General features: G+C 40.2%; 1 protein-coding gene across 1 annotated transcript in view; it reads left to right on the forward strand.

Annotated features, from left to right (window-relative positions):
• Nceh1 (neutral cholesterol ester hydrolase 1) overlaps positions 1-20,101 on the forward strand; it is a 67,642-nt gene that overhangs the window by 36,654 nt on the left and 10,887 nt on the right. Inside the window, exons 2-3 of the mRNA XM_076867335.2 lie at positions 9,936-10,164; positions 13,257-13,326. Coding sequence (XP_076723450.1) covers positions 9,936-10,164; positions 13,257-13,326 — 299 coding nt within the window. The remainder of the gene's footprint in view (positions 1-9,935; positions 10,165-13,256; positions 13,327-20,101) is intronic.

The following is a 20,101-nucleotide window of genomic DNA, read 5'->3' on the forward strand; positions in this document are numbered from 1 at the left end:
ATTTCCAGCCTAAGAATATTTTCCTCCACAGTCTGTATCTTGACCCCATGTTAGGTCTCCTTGTGACTTCTGCTGAACGTTTTTGAGTTGTTAATAATTAACACTGAGCGCTTTTTCTCCTCTGACCTCTTGGAATCTCTGCTAACTGCCATTTGGAATGTATCTGCCTCAATGCCCCATTAGCTTTCAATAGAATGATTCTGCTATTCTTCTGCCTGTGTTCTCTTTCTCATTCCCCAGGAAAGACCCTTCAGTGTCTTTGAGTCCTTTCTGTGTGTGTGTGTCACCAGCCAGCCTGCCTGATCCCAGTTCCTTCGCCCGTGAGCAGTTGCCAAGGCCTGTGAACTGTGCCTCTGTGATCACTCTTGCATCTGTTCCCTGCCCTGTATTTCCTCAGGGCAGACCTTCAATTGCTCTCCAGTGGACAGTTGCCAAATTCTCTCAGCTGGAGAAAGAACACAAAATTTATTACATGCCTAAGTATGGGAGTATCAAGACTCCACCAGATTCTCATAGCTGCTGCCCTTGCCTCCAATCTCTTCTGTCACTAGTCACCTTGACTGTGTAATTCATCCCCAAACATAAACTCGTTTTAAAATAAAAAGGAAAGGGAAGTATTCAGAAATCACTTTTGTTTCATCAGTGGCAAGTGGCATTTAATCTGCCACTCTCTTGTCAGCTGTTATTTAGTCAGACTGATCATCTTCTATATTAGAATTTCGATTATCCCCTATATTAGGATTTGTAACTAAAGACCCTTTTAGTCCATATTGGCCTGTAGACATGTTTTATTTGTTCTGCAACTTTTAAAACAATTAATCTGAATCAATGCTTTTTTGTTTTTTGTTTTTTGGGTTTTTTTTTTTTTTGGTACTGGAGATGAACCTAGGGTGCTTTACTACATCCCCAGCCTTTTTTGTTTTTCTATTTTGAGGCAGGGTCTCACTAAGTTGCTGAAGCTGTCCTCAAACTTGTAATCCTCCTGCCTTAGCCTCCTTAGTCACAGGTGTACACTATCCCATTCAGTCTTATACTTTAAAATCATGGGATTTCCCTTAAAATTTAAAGTCTCAGATGAAGTTCAAAAAAATGTGAAAGTTTAAAGGAAAGATGGAATCTGGGGAAAAGGAGAAAAAATTAGACAAAACACATTCTTACCTACTGAAGTTCTTGGTCCATTTTTACCCTTATTTGTATTCTCGTAAATGTAGCAGTAGGTGTCTAATTAATATTTGCCAAATTACAGTTATATATTGTACATGTCTGTTTTCTATTACTGTAACAAATTACCCAAGGCAGGCTATTTTATAATGGTAAGAAGTTTGTTTGCCTTGTTGTTCTAGAAGTTCAAGGGCATGTTGCTAGTGATAGCTTACCTGTGCTGAAGGCCTCAAGGTGATTGGTATCACAATAGCCAGAGTATATGTGAAAGGAAAAAATCATGTAGCTAAACCGGAAGCCAGAGAGTGGTTCAGGGTTCAGGTTCAGGCTTTTCTAACAACTCATTCTCTCCCAAGAACTAACTCAGGTTCCCATAAGAACTACCTTAATTCCTTCCAAGGGCACACCCCCTAAAGACCTCCCCCTAAGACTCTGCCACTTAACACCCCCCCCCCCCCCCGCCATTTCTCACATTGCCACTCTGATCAAGCTTCAAGCCTCTAACATATGAACCTTGGGGGACCAGCCACATCCAAACCAGTAGTTTCTTCCTGTAAGGACTAGGGCTCTGTGTAGAAAGAACAAAAGTTCTTTCTGCATTAGTGAATCTCAGGTGATCTCTATGGTGGTCTCAAGTGCAAGGTGTAAGTTGAGTGTCAATATGTCAATTACAACAAAAAATAAAACTGCATTTAGGTCCCTCTTTTCTCGGAGAGGGTTCACTCTTTCCCTTTCTCGCTCAAGAGCGGTCCCATTTTCCTATCCCTTCAATAAACTCATGCTTGCTGCCCTAAGCAATTCATCTGAAATCCTTGCAGTGTGATGGCAAAGAACAGATGATGGAGGAGGGCCTCCGTGCTCGCTCTGGCTCAGCAGACTGCCTTGCCATTCATTGTTCTGTGTTCTTCACTCAATGAACTCTGGTTGCTTTGGTGACTTTTTTTTCTGGTTACTTTCTTTATTCTGCCTTTTCTAAACTTTTCACATCGCAGGCTCTGGGTGATTGGAGGAACATCTTAAGACAACTGTTAGTTTCTCAAGGCAACACTTTAGTGAAACTGAAAGGTCTCTTGATTAACCCTAGGCCCTTAGGGGCAAGAGGCTGGAATTTCTTTTTTAGTTGTTTTTGTGGGTAAGTCTTGCCCACTGGAAATTGAATGTTCCCAACTAGAGCAACACTCCAGTGGAATGCAAAGATCAGTGATTATAAGTCTCTGAATGCCAGTACCCACCAGGGTAAAAAGACCACTTTCTCTTCCTCTCACCTTCTCATTTCCATCTTCAGACCAGGAGAATGTTGAAGGACCTCACTCAAGGCTCAAGTGTGTGGGGACTCTAATCAAATTAATGCATGATCCCTGCCCTGTCTACACCTTGTTTAGTTGCCTGCCAGCTGCCACCATGGACCTCTGGATCTCCCTGATGCTAAACACCCTTAACTGAGACAGCAAGGACTTTGGGTTCCCTTACTCTGAATACCACCCTCTCTCAGCAGGAAGCAACTGCACTGAATCTTTACCCAAATACCCTAAGAGAATTTAGGGACCCAAGTCGTTGTCAGGGTAAATGATAGGTAACAAACAGAACTGAGAAGTAGAAAAAGGAGGTCAAAGGGATAATTTTATAGACTGAACCCCACATGCAATTTGTTTGAGGCTACTCTGGCCTTCACTGGCTTAAGTCAATAAGATATGCTACATTGCCCAGCAAACAGCCTGTTATCTGAGGGAGAAATGCAGGCCCAACAGGTCCCTCCCTGCTGATGAAAAACAAAAACAAAAACAAAAAAACAAGTTACCCTGAAGTGGTGGAGGTGGGACTTTTGTGACCTTTACCCAGACAGATTCCAGGACTCAGGGAGACAGGAACCTTAGAAGCAAAGCAAGTCTGTAAGAACAGGCTCCAATTAGAACCTTCTAATGTGGGCCACAGTGACCCAGAGTTGCTTTGGATCTTTAGCATGTCATTGTAATAGTAAAATGTCCCCTTCCAGACGTAAGACCCTGGGTTCAATGTTCAGCACCATACACACACACAAAAAGGTAAGACCATGATCAGTGGGGACTTCAAAGTTTGATGCAGTCCTGCTGCTAGTCAAAAGTCAAGAGGTGAAACTGGGCAGAGCTCTTTGGAAACTTCCGTGATACTCCCAATAAAACAGGTCAGGAGAGTGCCTTGTCCCTCTCTTTTCTGAGGGAGTCCTATTCTCCCTTGAGTATGTTCCTTTTCTCCCTCTCCCTATTCTGTCTAATAAATCCATGCCTGCCTATAAAAATATATTAAGTATGCATTTAAAAGTATACTCAAACTTGTATAGTATTTAAAAAATATAACCATAGGCAAGTGTAGTGGTGCATGTCTGTAATCCCAGTGGTTTGGGAGGCTAAGGCAAGAGGATTGTAAATTTGATGCCAGCCTCAGCAACTTCCAGAATAAAAATAAAAAGGAAATACCCCTGGATTCAATCCTCAGTACTATTATTACTCCTACTACTAATAATGATGTATATGTGCATGTGTGTATATGTGTGTGTATGTGTGTGTGTATCCATGTTCACAGATTTTAATGCAGAAAAATAAATGTTCCACAAGATTATAGATTTTTTTTCTATAACTTGGCACAGTTTATAGCAGAATCTGGAGAGGAGAATTAAAAAGATATTAGACAGAATGAAAAGACCATGCTGGAATAAATAATGAATCCAATCATTGAATATGAGAAATATAACAGTCATGAGTTAGAGTTTATGCTGTATTTAATGCAGTTGGTCCCTTTTGAAATTTAACCGCATGCTAAGTTATTTATGTGGCTGGAGTATCATACTACTAGTTCCTTATCTGCTTTCCCCTCTCTCAGATACAAGCATATAAATAAGTTTTTAAAAGATAATTTTCTGGGTACAGTGGCACACACCTGTAATCCCAGCAATTCAGGAGGCTAAGGCAGGAGGATCACTAGTTCAAAATCTGCCTTAGCAACTTAGCAGGCCCTAAGGTCTCACTAAGTTAACTATCTCAGAAACAAAAATAAAAAGGGCTGAAAATGTGGCTCAGTGGTTAAGCACCCTGGGTTCAACCCCTACTACCAAAAAGAAAAAAAAAATTATCTACATTTTTTTAACCTCTAACAATTTCAGAACGAGGTAATATGGCACTAATAACAAATGTTGGGGAAAATGATACTCTCAGTCACCATAGAAACTTTGGAATGTCTGTCCCTGGGCTTACTTCATGCAGTGGTCTTCTAGGTAGGGGTGTGGTGTTAATGATAACCAACTCATACAGGGCTCAGTGTTTGACAGGCACTGACAGGCACTGCCATAGGTACTTTAGCTTACAATCTGTACAACAATCTTTTGAAGTACTTGATAGCATTATTCCCATTTTACAGATGGGAAATTGAGGCACGGAAAGGTTTAGTAATTTACTTAGGGTTCCAGCATCTGTGAGTGGAGGAGCTAGGGTTTTTATGGTGGTTCTGTAGTCTGTGCTGTGGTCCATTTCTGTGTGTGCCTCTTTCAGATTGAGCCTTCTGTTACTGTGTATGTCCTTCCTTCAGGTCCCTTATTTGCCTTACCTACCCATAGATGTTTGAATTAAGACATGCCCAACACCTTTGTACCTGGTTCCAACCCTTTTCTTTATTGTACATACTTCAAATTCCACTAAGGCCCAATTCAGGCTGGACACCTTACTCACTTTCCTCCCCAGATGGAAGAAATTCCTTCCTTCTCTGGGCTTATACCACCCTTCACCTAGGTTTCTTTTAACACCCCTGTTGTTTAGCTAACTATTTATTTGAAAGTGTTGATTTTCCTGTGTTTTAATCTTACATTCCAGAAGATTATTGCTTTTTCCCCCTCAAAGTTCTCTGCCCATTGAATATATCCTTAACTTATATGTTGAAGTCATCAACAGAGATCAAACCAATTCATGTATATGGCAACTAACTTATATATTAATAAGCAAAATGCAGTTTCTGCTTGGTTTCCTTTGATGCTTGCTTGTCCTTTTGTCTTTGGCCATCAGACCTGGGCAGGGAGCCAGTTCCCCACCAGGTTTCACTGGCTGCTATTCCACTGAAGAGCAGTGAACACCCTCATCCCCTAGAACCAGTAATGGCAAGTTATAAGACCTCTAGCACCTCGCCGGACTACTTTAGTTAGCCAAGTCTTGGTAACCTGTAACCCATGAGTCCTAATTCTACACCAGCTTCTGTTGAAATAGGTGTATTTCCAGCTACTTCTAGAGAGATTTTGGAAAACTTTTTTAGTTCTAGAATCTTACTTGAGTGAATTTGAATCTCATTTTATAAACTTAAGGATATAAGAAATGTAACTTGATCTGTATTTTATTTTTTAATTCAAAGAGAGAGAAAATATTTTAATATTTATTTTTTAGTTATTGGCAGACACAACATCTTTGTTTGTATGTGGTACTGAAGATCGAACCCGGGCCGCACGCATGCCAGGCGAGCGCACTACCGCTTGAGCCACATCCCCAGCCCTTGATCTGTATTTTAATACTTCCTTCTTCATTCTTAAGGCAGACACTTAGTCCACTGAGTTTAGGAATTCTGCCCTGTCACAGTTTGCTTTTAGGCTTTGGAGGATCTTATACGATGCCCAGGCATCTTGGGTTGAAGAGGCCATCTGGGTTTCACTCATCCTCCGCCCATACCATTGTTTTACCTGGTCCTTGGTGAGTTTTCCCAGCAGGTTGCCCTGGCATAGTCCTTTTTGAATTTGTAAGAGCCCTTCAAGCTCCTTAATGCTCACTTCTGTTCCTGTTGAAGCCTTCAGAATATATTTTAGACCCTGGGAAAAAAGAGGTTGTCTCAGGCCCATCTGGAAGACATCATGCAAGCCCTTGCTACTTTTATGCTTTTTTTGGTACATGAAATCATCTTGTTTCTCCTTTACCAAGTAGAGCTTCAGGAACTGCCTAAGGCCACTTGAGGCACAATCTTCCTGAAATACCTTGCATCCACCTCTCTCTTCCATCTTGCCTCTTTGCACATTTCTTTCTGAGTATGAGGCACAGGCCAACTGCTTCAGATTGCACAGACCTAGCTGGAAGTCTCTGCATTCTGGTTTTTTTTTGTTTTGTTTTGTTTTAAATCATTGGCTCTTAGATATATGTCATACTTTTCTCATTTCATCCCACACTCTTTTCCCCTCCCCACCACCTAGCCTGGGGAATCATTGATATTGTTGGAGGTTTCTTATTATCAGGTAACCTAAATCAGAGTGTGCATGCGGTGTGTATGTGTGTGCACACACACGTATGTATGTTTAAATTCTCTGGAGGATGTAAGATTTTCAAATCCAAAAGAAGGAAGGTACTCTATATAATGTTTCACAAGTGTTTCACAGAAATTAGCTGTAAGAGTTTAAGAAATTTTAATCAAATAAATTCTATCACTTTTAGGATGAGACCTTCTCTTTTAGTTTTTTTTTTTTTTTTTTTTTTTTTTTTTTGTTGTTGTTGTTGTTGTTGTTTGTTTGAGCTGGGGATTTGAATCCAAGGGCACTCTGCCAGTGAGCCACATTCCCATTCCTTTTTATTTTATTTTTTTAAATTTTGAGACGGGGTCTTGTTAAATTGCTAAGACTGGCCTTGAACTTGTGATGCTCCTGCCTATTTCTGGGCTATTTGTACTCATACCCTATCACTGAAGTACAAACTATAGAAACAGTTGACTGCTGGTTGTATTTGCTGGGCAGGAGGGGTGGAAGGAGAACAGTGAGAAAAACTAAAGGAAACACTAGGTCCTGGAGAAAAAAGCTTGTTGATATTTACAGTTTTGTCATGCCCTATAACATCATGTGAACGAACATGCACATGTGATCCCTACTGGACAGGGCTCAGAGCAGCTTCCCAGGCCCACACTGATCTAAACCAAAACTTTTAGGGCAATTCTGTATGATCCACAGAGCCTTCAAGATTTTAGGAATCGAACTTCTGCACAGGTTCTTTCTCCTCTAAACTTCTCTCCTTTAAGGAAGGAATAGAATGAGTACTTATCTCATGGAATCTAGTCAAATTCAGCTAACTTCTCTGCAAGCACTGTAGGCACTTAGGAGCTATTATTAATAGTAACAATAAAGGGATTAACAACAGGTTACTGTTAGTTCTCTCCCCTTTCATAGTCTGAAAGAATTATGACATGGGCTGGAGGATAACTTTCTTATTTTCAAATTTATCAACATAATTCCAAACATAAGCATAGTTTTTCTCTGAGCACTCTCCTGGGTTCTTTTCCACTAGTTACCCTTTCTTGCTCCTGTCTTTTTTTTTTCCCCTACATAAACAACTTGTCCCTCTTCTAATTCACAGTCTGTCCCTACACTGCCCCATCACTGTTGTAAACAACACAGGTGGTGATTCAGAAGTTCTGCTAGTGCAAGTGAACATAAGCTAATAAGCAGAGGTGTTTCTGGAAAGGTGTGGGCAAAATCAGTCAAGTCTGTGCACACTCGGAGCACATGCCACAGGAAGGAAACCCACCTGGGTCTTCTTGTGAAATGAGTGATCTTCTCTTACCTGTCCTGTAAAGACAACTCACTTATTTTAGAGCTTGCCTACAGCTGAACAAACAAAACTTTGTCTGAAATATTTAATGAAGTTTTCATTTAAATTGGAAAAAAAAGAAGAAAGAAAGAAAGAAAGAAAATTCACACTAGAAAGTATCAGAGCCAAGATTGCCATTTCTTTGTTCATATTTCATCATTTTATGCCTATCAAGCTACATGTCCTGTGAAGATTGCAATGAAAGCCAAGTGTGGTGATACACACCTATCATCTCAGCAACTTAGGGGGGGCCATTAAGCAAGACTCTGTCTCAAAATTAAAATATAAAAGGACTGGGGATGTTGCTCTGTTGTAAAATGCCTCTGGGTTCAATCCCCAGTACAAAAAAAAAAAAAAATTGGAAGGTGTCTGATCTCTTTTAGTTGATAACAGTGCTGACAAGGGTTTATTGTGTCTGCACTAGAAATCTTGGCCAATACAGTGATCTTCAGCTATGCCCTGGCAAACTTCAACATTCCCCAGGACAGACTGACATTTTACCACAAAACTCGAATGACAATTAACCTTTTCCAATCTGCTAAGGACCTTAAGTTGATTGTTAGAATCCTCTGTGCCTTCTGTGCCTGTGTACATACTCATGCCCCCTGCCACACACACACTCAAATGTTTGTTTAAGGACATTAACCCTAACTTTTTCAGTCAATTGAGCAACTGATGTCAAAGCACATATAGAAATTGGATTATTTTATTAATACTCGGTTGCTCTGCTACCGTTTATACTTGCCAGCAAATGAATAACAGGATTCCTGAAATAGCTGTTCTTTCTTAGATTAATTGCCTTGTTCTTGTTTTCCATGAATATTGACTAATGTTTTATAATCCTGTGTTTTCCAGTCCTTTTCATGACGAGACATCCATATATCTACAGTGATAATATTTATATGGGACACTGGGGTAAATGGCTCAGGAGTAGTGGCTGTCCTGTGTGCATCGAGACCCACCTGTTTCTCCTCAAGGCACACCAGTGTTACACACCAGTGTGTAACTGGAAAGCTGTGTTATGGTGTGTTGCAGGCATCACGTAGTCTCAGGACTGCTAACACTGCTCCCTTGATCTTACAGTGGCATTAATAATTTCTCTAATGATCATTGTCACTCTCCAGCTGGGCCCCTTCCTGAGATCTTGAAGAAGTGGAAAAAGGGAAAGAAACCCTGCAGGGTCTTTGCTTTGTGGGTTACTTAGGCCTCTTGTTTCTCTGAATCACTGCAACCAGGTAACTTCCTGTGACTACTAGTGCAGCCTCCATGGTTTCAGGGGTCTGTATGTTCTTTGCACTTTTCTGAAAAGCTCCTGCTTATGTCTGAGCTGGTCTGCTTCTAAATCCAGGGCCTCAGCTAACCTTGTACCTTTTCTCTAGCACACTCATTCCTTTCTCCTGCTCTGAAAACAACCAGACACACCTAAGTATATAAGCTTTGAAGCACTTTAAAAATACTTTAAGTAAATATTAAACTTTCTTCTCTTTTATTTGCATTTAACATATTATTCTTCCACTCCTAGTTTATTATTGGAATTGTGACATGCTTATTTAGGAAGCAAAATTAAAAAAAAAAAAAAAAAAAAAACCTGAATCCTAGAATTTACAAATCCTAGTTCTGAGTCTCAGAAGAACCATTGTCCAGCTAAATGGACAAGTTCAGGTCATTTCTAAGTCTTCTCAATAAATTGAGATTGATGATATCCATTCAATTTCCCTCTTGAAGTGGTTTGAAAATGAAAGAATGTCTCAGGAATGAATTTTTTTTGTCAGCCCTAAAAGTAAAAGATAAATATAATTTGTTGTTATATCAAAATTGTCCAGTGAACCCTCCAATCCAGTGCCTGTTGCTTGTAAGAACTCAAATGCTGAGTTAGTCTGTGATCCCAGCTATTCTGGAGGCGGAGGCAAGAGGATCACAAGTTTGAGGCCAGTCTCTGCAACTTAGCAAAACTCCTGTCTCAAAATAAAAACAAGTAAAAGGACTAGAGAATGTAGTTTAGTGGTAGAGCATCCCTAGGTTTAATCCCCAGGTCCACAAATATTATTAAAAATAAATAAATCAAAAGTCTTGGGAATTTAGATCAGAGGTATAGTGCTCCTTGGTTCAATGTTCAGTACTAAAAAGAAAAGCTGAGTTGTGAGTGAAGCTCTCTCAGGAGCTGACAAAGTTGACACTGTTCTCTTTATTTTCCTCCTGCAGAGTCACCTTATACACTCCCTGGGACTGAGCCATCACTTGATTGCACTGAATTTTATCATCGTTTCTTTCGGAAAGAAAAGTGCATGGTCGTCTGCCCAAGTGAATGTGACCGACACTGACTTTGATGGGGTGGAAGTCAGAGTGTTTGAAGCCTCTCCAAAGCCACAGGAGCTGCTGAGACGCAGTGTTGTTTATATCCACGGAGGAGGCTGGGCCTTGGCCAGTGCAAGTACGTGTGGGTCACCCACAGATTGCTTGGAGTTGTGGTTGGCCCTGGGGAGTAATGTGGTTGAGTTTGTCTTTCTTCAGGTGTAAGAAGAAGGGAACCTTTTGTCTTCTTCTCCTGGACTGTCCCATTTATCTCTGGGCAAAATAAAACTATTAGTAGTGCCTGCTTTTTCACTTAAAAGTTTTCTGGTTTATTGGCATGGTGGTGCATGTCTGTAAGTGATTAGGAAACTGATGGAGGAGGATTGCAAGCTCAAGGCCAGCCTCAGCAATTTAGCTAAGCCCTTAGCAATTTAGTGAGACCCTGTCTCAAAATAAAAAAAATAAAAGGAACTGGGTTGTAGCTCAGTGGTAAAGCCCCTGGTTTCAATCCCTAGTACCTCCTTCTACCAAAAAGATAGAAAGAAAGGAAGAAAGGGGGAGATCTTTGTTTGAATGATAAATTACATGATTATTGTATATAAAAGTTTGTTTTTTGTTTTTTTTTTTGCTTGTAGGTTTGCTTCTTAATGCAGACAGGCTGTTTTTTGTTTGTTTGTTTGTTTGTTTGTTTTTTTAAAGAATTTTAATATTTATTTTTTAGTTATCGGCGGACACAACGTCTTTGTTTGTATGTGGTGCTGAGGATCGAACCTGGGCCACACGCATGCCAGGCGAGCGCGCTACCGCTTGAGCCACATCCCCAGCCCAGACAGGCTGTTTTGAAAACATTTTTTCTTATGATCTAAATCATCAATCAACTTCTTATGAAGTGTCAATGATAGCTTTTTATATCAAAACAAGGTGAAGTTTCACTGTGCCAGAATATGAGGGAATTATCTATAGCTCTTTTGCCAACTTAACACTTTTGTCTTTCTATGAAATAGGGCAGATATTTCTTAATGTACATGTTATTATCTTAGCAATATCTTATCCACTTGGGAAAACAAAGATTAAAATATAAAAGTATGCAACCATTAAAGAGAAGTAATTTCCCCAAGTTCAAGAACATTTTTTATAGACTTGGATCTCTTTCATGAGTAGTAATGTAGTGGGTTTAAATGGCAGACAGCAAGGCAAAGCAACCAGGAAAAAGCCTGTCTCAGAGGAAGTCAAGGCCTTTGCTCTGCCTGAGGAGACTATGGAGCTACTTCCTCGTCTTTAGCACAGAACTTTTGGCCTCCCCTCTATTTAAAGGCAGTAGCAGGACTGGGTTTGTGGCACAGTGGCTGAGCACTTGCCTAGCATGCATGAGACCCTGGGTTTGATCCCTAGTACCTGAAAGAAAGAAAGAAAAAAAGGCAATGATAACTTGTCTTGTTTTTTTATTTTGCTATTATATATATTTTTAAATGAAGACAAGGTCAGAAATTATAAATGTCTCTAGAAATCCTATTTTATTTAGCTTTATATTTATCATTTATTTCTTTTCTTTTTCTTGTTTTGGTACCAGGATTGAACCAGGGATGCCTAACCACTGAGCCACATTCCTAGACCTTTTTTGGGGGATAGTGGGTTTTTTTTGCGGGGGGGGGGGGGGTAGCATTTCACTAAGTTGCCAAGACTAGCTTTGAACTTGCAATACTACTGCCTCAGTCTTCCAAATTGGGATTTCAAGTGTGTGCATTGTGTACTCTTTATTTTTATTATTTTATTTTGTGGTACTGAGCATTGAACCCAGAGGCACTCTACCACTGAACTATATTCCTAGCCCTTTCATTTTTTATTTTGAGACAAGGTCTCACAAAATTGCCTAGGCCGGCCTTGAACTTGATATCCTCCTGCCTTAGCTCCCTAGTCACTGGTGCTATCATGCCAGCCCATCCTTTATCCTTCTATTCACCAAGTATATGAGCTTAATCAAGACTTAATCAAGACTGAAGGGCTTCCTGGCATGTAGGACTTTCAGTGCAAAAACTCAAAGTTTTGGGCAAACGTGGACCAATGGTCAGTCTGTGTGCTGGGGGTAGGGATACAAAAATGAATAAGACAGAATCTCTGCCTTAGAAAAGTCTGAGTCTGTAGCACGGACACTTGCCAGATGAGATATCTCATTGAAGAATAGGAAGTGTAGGTGCCAGGAATGGCATGGATTACAAGAGTTGATCAGAACTTCTCTGTATAATTTTTGTTAATCATGTCTGCTGAAAAAAGAAGTGGGATTGGTGGAGGTATATAGGCAGATATGTCACTCATAAACTTCTGGTTCTAAGGCTGCCTTGAAAAGGCCGTAGATAAAGAAATATTAAGCCAGGCGCAGCGGCACACGCTTGTAATCCCAGTGGTTTAGGAGGCTAAGTCAGGAGGGTGGTGAGTTCAAAGCCAGCCTCAGCAACTTAGTGAGGCCCTAAGCAACAGAGAGACCCTATTTCAAAATAAAAAAATTTTAAAAGGACTGGGGATATGGCTAAGTGATCAAGAAATCCTGGGTTCAATCCCTGGGACCAAAAAAAAAAAAAAGAAATAGGAAATATTAGGCTCTCTTTTTGCACAATGTAGATCTTAATTTATTGCAAGAACAATTAAATTTAAAGGGATTAAATATTAAATTCTTGCATATTGAAATTGCCTCTGTCCCTTAAGACTTTTGGGTCTTCCTTCTAAGAAATGCTAGGACTTTCTAAAATTTTATTCCTTACTTGTTGGTATAAGGAGAAGAACACATTGTTCAAATTGATAATGTTTCTGAATCACAACAAATGAGCATGTTAAAAGAGCAAAAGTTCATAAGTCTAAGGAGGAAACTGCTTATTCACTGTGATTTTTAAAAAAAATTTTGGTAGGTGTATATTTTGAAAAGTTGCAAAAATTAATTTGCTTATTTCCTATTGCCTGTTATGAAATAAATGTTTAGTTAGTTAAAAACATATTCAAGATTAATCTAATATGGATTTCCTGTTATTTATTATTATAATTGCATTTTGTCAGAAACCAAATTTGATTTCTGCATTTTTACATATAATTCCAATAAGAAGACATTTGTTCACATTCACTTTTTATTATTTGTTTTTATTATTAAATGAACGCCATGTCTAAAAATAATCCATGCTTAGCAAAGTTTATGACAGTATTAAATGACCCATTTTATAGTGATTACCCCTTTGTCTCTTTTAGAAATCAAGTATTATGATGAGCTGTGCACAGTGATGGCTGAGGAACTGAATGCTGTCATTGTCTCCATTGAGTAAGTAATTATTGCCGGTCACAAATTTTTTTTTATTAAGAAGAGATTCTAAATAATAGTAGCTTTATTCTACAAGCGATAAAATAGAAGGTAAATAGAAGGTCTAGAGTGGTAAGAGATTTATCCAATGTCATACTTAATCTAGAAAAGTAATTACTTCTGATATAGCTTAAAATTTCTTGAACTTGCTCAATAACACCTTGAATTACCTACTTATTTTAGTTTTGGATACTTTGGATAGCCAGGCTGGTGCATACTTTAAATATATCTTTTCAGCTGGGCACAATGGCGCCCACCTATGATTCCAGCCACCTGGGAGACTAAGGCAGGAGGATCATAAGTTTGAGAGCAGCCTCAGTAATTTAGTGAGACCCTGTCTTAAAATAAAAAAATAAAAATGGCTGGGGATGTAACTGAATGGAAAAGTGCCCCTGGGTTCAACACCCAGTTATCTCTCTCTTTCTCTCTCTCTCTCTCTCTCTCTCTCTCTCTCTCTCTCTCTCTCACACACACACACACACACACACACACACATACACACACACAAAAAAAAATTTGAATTTGCAATTACCTGCAAAATTTGATACTTTTTTTTTTTGGTCTACAGTTCTATTTATTCAAGAAAGATACTTTAAAAAAATTTAAATTCTTTTTAGATATACATGACAGTAAAGTGTATTTTGACATATTACAATATGTCAAGTTATACATGCAGTATAACTTATTAGGATCCCATTCTTGTAGTTGTACATGATGTAGAATTACACTGGTTGTGTATTCATATATGAGCATAGGAAAGTTATGTCTGATTCATTCTACTCTCTTTCCTATTCCCATCTCCTCCCTTCCCTTCATTCCCCTTTGTCTAATCCAATGAACTTCTTTTCTTCCCCTCCTTCCCCTCTCTGGTTGTGGGTTAACATCCACAAATCAGAGAGCATTCAGCCTTTGGGTTTGGGAGACTGACTTATTTCACCTAGCATGATATTTTCCGGTTCTGTCCTTTTACTGGCCAATGCCATAATTTTAAGGATATAATTATTATTCCTTGCTGGAGTAGTGATCTTAATGCTTTGAATTATCTCTATCAGTTCTTTTTAAGATATTTTTCTGGGCAACTAATAGTGTGAACAATAATTGTGACATTGTGATGATGGTCATGAAGAAACACTGTGCCTATGCCATGCCGGGCATTGTGCAGGAGCTTTAGCATCTGCTGTCTCTCCATCTTTAGTTCTCTGTTCAGATTTCATCCTCTCAGACAGCCTATAACCACCTTACATAAAATAGCAGTCCACCTTCCTCTGGTTTACAACTTCTAAAGATAACCAGCAATATTAATTGTTTATTGTAGTAACTGGAAATGGTATGAACTTAATGAAGGTGGGGATTTTAGGGACTTTTGTCTGTTTTGTTCATTGCTTAATCACGATTGCTCAGAAAAATCCCCTGGCATAGAATGGGCATTCAATAAACATTTACAGAATACATGGAGAGTTGTACTTAATTCTTATATAAAGTACCCATATTCTTATATTTTCTTCATAGATGAGGAAGTTGAGACCTGAGAAACTAAGTCATCTGCCTAGGGTTGAATAGCTAACTAGTCACATGCACAGGATGGAAATTGAACCCAGACAGATTGCTTCCAAAGTCCCTATGCTTTCTTGACCTAGTATCAAGCCAAAATCTGAAGAAGCTGATAATGCTGAGCAACAGGGCTATGACCATATCATCTACTCCCATGCCCTGAGGTCATCCAATCTCCCCTTCCTTCCGCCTCTCTGGCTATTCAGGGCTGTTGCCCCTACTCCAGCTCTGAGATCAGGAGAACCCTTTCTTTGGCAGTCTTGGGTCAGAGTCATTAGGCAGTTCTGACCCTGTGGGCAAAAGCCCAGAGTCACACTGAGTGGTGCTGTGGCTTCCTCCTCAGCAGATTTGGCTCCAGATACCTCAGGACAATTCCCAGGGACCACTCTCAACTCTGAACTCTCAAGTAGGTCTCCCGGATCTCCCATGGGTTCTCAGGGCATTTTGGGAAAGCAGAAAACTTCAAGTAAATGATGGTGCCTCTGGCCTGGGCAACTGGCCGGAGGAAAGAGGAGAGCCAAGGTCCACGATGGCACAAAGCCCTGTAGCTCTTTGCTAAGGAAGAAAGTGCAGGGACCCTTCAGTGGTGAACTGTGTAGATCCAGCTCCTTGCAAGTCTGAGAAAAGGAGAGAAGTTGACTTGCTTTCCCTGGTACCACAAGGATTCTCCTTTCATCACACACAACTTGCCCTTAGGCTTCAATATAGTTCAACTAGCAACACTCCCTGAACTTCCAAGACCGCCTCCACCCATCAGCATCTGTCTCAAGTAAAACAGGTATTCATCTGAGTCTAGACCTATCCTAAAACACAGAAGGATACATAAAATTTGGGGGTCGGGGTTTACTGGGAATTGAACCCAGGAGTGCTTTACCACTGAGCTACATCCACAGCCCTTTTTATTTTTTATTTCAAGACAGGGTCTTGCAGAGTTGCTGAGGGTGACTCTGAACTTGTGATCCTTCTGCCTTAGCCTCCCAAGTAGCTGGGATCACAGATGTGTGCTACTGACCTGGATGATAAGATATATTTAGGATTTTATTTTATTTTATTTTTTAGTCAGATATGGTGGCTAGCCTTGGCAACTTGGAGAGATCCTCAAAATAGAAAATAAAAAGAGCTGGGGTGTAGCTCTGTGGTAAAGCATCCCTGGGTTCAATCCCCAGTAGCATCAAAAAAGAAAAAAAGAAAGAAATTTAGGGGCTGGGGCTATAGCTCAGTGGCAGAGCGCTTTCCTAGTATGTATAAGGCACTGGGTTTGACTCTCAGCACCACGTAAAAATAAACAAATAAAATAAAGGCATTCTGTCCATCTATAACTAAAGATAAAAATAATAAATAAATAAATTTAAAGGACTACAACTTAGAGGGATTCCTGTCACCTTAACTTAGCTTGTACCTAATCTATATAATGTAGCATCCAGAAGTTTATCTACTGGGAAACCTCACAGTGCAGTGTTTAAGTACTGTTACTCATAACTGTCTAATCCATAGGTAAGTCACAAAAGTATGTGCAGATGGGGTTAGGAATCTTCCCTGTGTGTTTAGATTGTGACTGCTGGGAAAAGAAAATAGGAATCTTTCTTTTGGGTCCCCAGTACCTAGTATAAGAATTAGAACATCGATGCTAAGAGAGTGTATGTCAAGTTGGGATAATGATATCAGAGGGCTATCATGCAGGTCAGTTTAGACAATTGATATAAAAGGGCTCCAGATGTTCAAAAGCACTAGACAGTCTGCAAGATTAATGTTGTAGCCTAAAGCAAAAGGTCAACTTGCAAATGTACTTATTTACCAATGTGTGTTTGGAACTCTTAGCACATTTTATTCCTCAGAAATGAGATAAGGTGTTAGGGTTCACGCCAGCTACAGAGAGTCTTATCACCTATGCTCTAGTTGGGGTGTAGCCAACATCACATGATCAGAATGCTTCTCCCGGAAAGAATGTTCAGGGCTCTAACTTGGGAAGACATTTCTTCTCGCTAGCTTCCCTCTCTCTTCTGTTCCATGATTGTTGATTGAATTACTGTTCTGTGCCAGTGGCCATTTCAATTCTGGTGACATATCAGTGTAAGACTTGGTTCCTGCCCTCACAATGTAAGTGAGAAATGAAGGCTTTAACAGTAATGTTCAGTGTGATAAGCGGTGTGAGGTAAGAGGATGAATAATAACAGCTTCTGCAGGCAAGATGGGGCCCATCAGAAAAGCCATCTTAAAGACTGCGACGCTTGAATAGGGCCCCTACAGATGAGCATAATCTACTTAGACAAAGTGCATTGGTCACAGAAGTCCAAAGTGCTGTGATGAGAGCGTGTGGGAGGGAAGGAGGGTGACAGAGTATTAAGGGGATGAAATATGAGAGAAGAACGTTGGGAGGGCTTATGCTTCCGATGGTGAAGAGGAAAACAGGCATAAGGGTGGATGACCTTGAGAGTCTTCAGGAGCATGGGAACCCTTGGTTCTCCTGAAATTCCACCTTCTCTGCTCCCGCTTGTTCCTTGTCCTGGAGGCTCTCAGGAGTGGGTAGTGGCATCGTGGCTTCCCTTCATGTGGATTGTGGCCTCCATGAAGATTATAGTCTGAAAAAGTTGATTGGCAAGGGCTGGGTGCTCACATCATGTTGGAACTCCTCTCCATTCATGTCACCTGTGCTGGCTCAAGGGTCTTGGGACATAATCTAGTCAGGTACATAAAGGTACCTATTGAGGTACATAAAGGCCTTCAGCTATTAAAAAAAAAAAAAGGCAAAAGTTGTGCCTACTACTTAGTATCTTCTTCAACACTATGCCATTTTTACACAATAATTGTACAACAAGTGAGTGAAAAGTTCATTAAGTTACATGGATATAAAAAGTACTCATTGTAAAATGTAGGAAAGTCTTATTTTATAGCCATATGCTTATTTTATATTCATAAACTTCAGCGCAAGTTACTTATTACACTGTGCTTTATCATCTCTAATTTGTTCAATAACACATAATACTAGAACCATAAGATACAAGGGACAAGGAAGATTTAATAACATTTTTGTTAAAACCTTTCATGCTGGGAATTGAACCCAGGGCCTCACGTGTTAGGCAAGCACTCTACCACTGATCTACCTCCAGCCCTTAGTCACTTTTTAGAAAAATGCAAGATAATAAAACATAGGGATTTACCTTGCCCTTTGGAGTGTGGATAACTCTTTCACATTGTGTTTTGCTTCTAATTAAATTTTTACTACACTTGTAAATTTTGCATTTTATGTGGGTGCCTTAGAACTATCCACATTCTACCAAATGTTGGGTGACACCTGCCATTTAAGCGAACTGAGAGCTGTAAGGATGAGTGTTACTAATGGAATGTAGAAGATAAATTGCTCGAGTTCTGGGCTTAGTTTGCTGCTAAGAATTAAAAGTAATGGAACTTTGATACCTCTGTTTTTGCATCCATAAAATTAGACAAGTGTGTGCTATCAAAATCACCGTGCTTTTATGAGGTATAGTGCAATGTGCATCTCCATAAGTAGCTGTAGGTATAAGGTACTCTGAAAGATACATAGTGACAGTGACCTAGCTGTGACTTCCTGTCTCATTGTCCAGCCGTTCCTCTGAGTCATAAGTGGAGAATCCTTGATTGTCACTCTTGCCTGAGAGGCCTTGGAACGTGGGCTGACTGCATTCTCAGAGATCCCCTCCAGAGTCGAGTATGATGGTGCACTCCTATAACCCCAAGGACTTAGGAGGCTGAGTCAGGAGTATTGCAGGCTTGAGGCCAACCTCCAAATTAGTGAGACCCTCAACAACTTTGAGAGGCCTTTTCTCAAAATAAAAAAGGCTAGAGTTATCTTTTATTTTAGGTGTCTTTTTTATTTTATTTTAGAGGTAAAGTACCTCTTAGTTCAATCCCCCATACTGGGAAAAATAAAAAGTAGGTTTCTTGTATTCTTCATTGTCATTAAGAAATAAGTTACCTCTTTTAGAGATATTCAACTAATGTCTTATTGGCTCTGACCTCTATATAACATTAAAAACCCAGCTTCTCAGGCTAGGGCTATGGCTCAGTGGTAGAGTGCTCGCATAGCATGTGTGAGGCACTGGGCTTGATCCTCAGTGCCACATAAAAATAAATAAATAAAATAAAGTCATTATGTCCATCTACAACTAAAGAAAAATATTCAAAAAAATTTTTTTAAACCCAGCTTCTCTCCTGTGGCTTAGAATATTGGGGCCGGGGACGGCACAGAAGGGGCTTTACACAAAGCCTGTGTTGCAGCTACAGAACACTTTTGAAAACCACTGGGAGCTTTTGAACCTGAACCTCATCAAGAAAGGAGGCTAGGTGGTCCTCGGTGGCCCGTGAGGTTGGAGGGAAGTTTGGCTTATGAATGGGTGGAAGAAGTTTAGATAAACACAGAGCTCTGGGCGCTCTCTGCTGTTCACATAGATATGTCTCATGAAATTTTTTGTTTATGTGGTGCCAGGGATTGAACCCAGGGCCTCGTGCCTGCTAGGCAAGCACTCTGCCACTGAGCTACATACCCAGAGCCTTAATCTGGAAACAGATCGTCAGAAGCTTCACGTTATTTAATCAGATCACAATTCTAGGCTCAGTCGCTCTCCACCTCGAATTTTGGTGAAGCATCCTATTACCCATTCATTCCTCTGAGTGTAATTCTTTTTTTTTTTTTCCTTCAGGGTCTAGGACCAAACTCAGGGTCTTGTGTGTGCTAGGCAAGCTGTCTGCCACTGAGCTAAATCCCCAACCCCTTGAGTGTTGTTCTAATCCAAGCAGCCAAGGCTTTGCTGACCCCCCCGCTGTCTCTTGCTGAGTGAGTGGTGGTCAGAGGTATCTCAGGGAGCTGATCTTGACAGTAGAAACCGCAAGGAAGGCCCTTCTTCATCCTTTATGCACAAACCACATTTTAAGAATGAGATGTGTCATTCATTCACAGTCCTTGCGCCCCAGTGCAGTTTTACTGTATGTCCTTTGAATGCAAAAGAAACTTGTGAGATGAGTAAATAGGTTCTCCCTCAAGTGGAAAGCTGATGTGTTTGTAATTGCTGACTTGTTTGGAATATTCCCTATTGGAAGATGGGCTTCCCAAGGTTGGGGGGATAGCAACCTTTTCATGTTCCCAAGACGGATCTGTTGAGCTCTTCTTGGGAGATGATGGAAAGGTGGGAAAAAAAAGTTGAAAAAGCCC

Source organism: Callospermophilus lateralis, chromosome 10 (assembly GCF_048772815.1).
Source record: "Callospermophilus lateralis isolate mCalLat2 chromosome 10, mCalLat2.hap1, whole genome shotgun sequence".
Classification (NCBI taxonomy): domain Eukaryota; kingdom Metazoa; phylum Chordata; class Mammalia; order Rodentia; family Sciuridae; genus Callospermophilus; species Callospermophilus lateralis.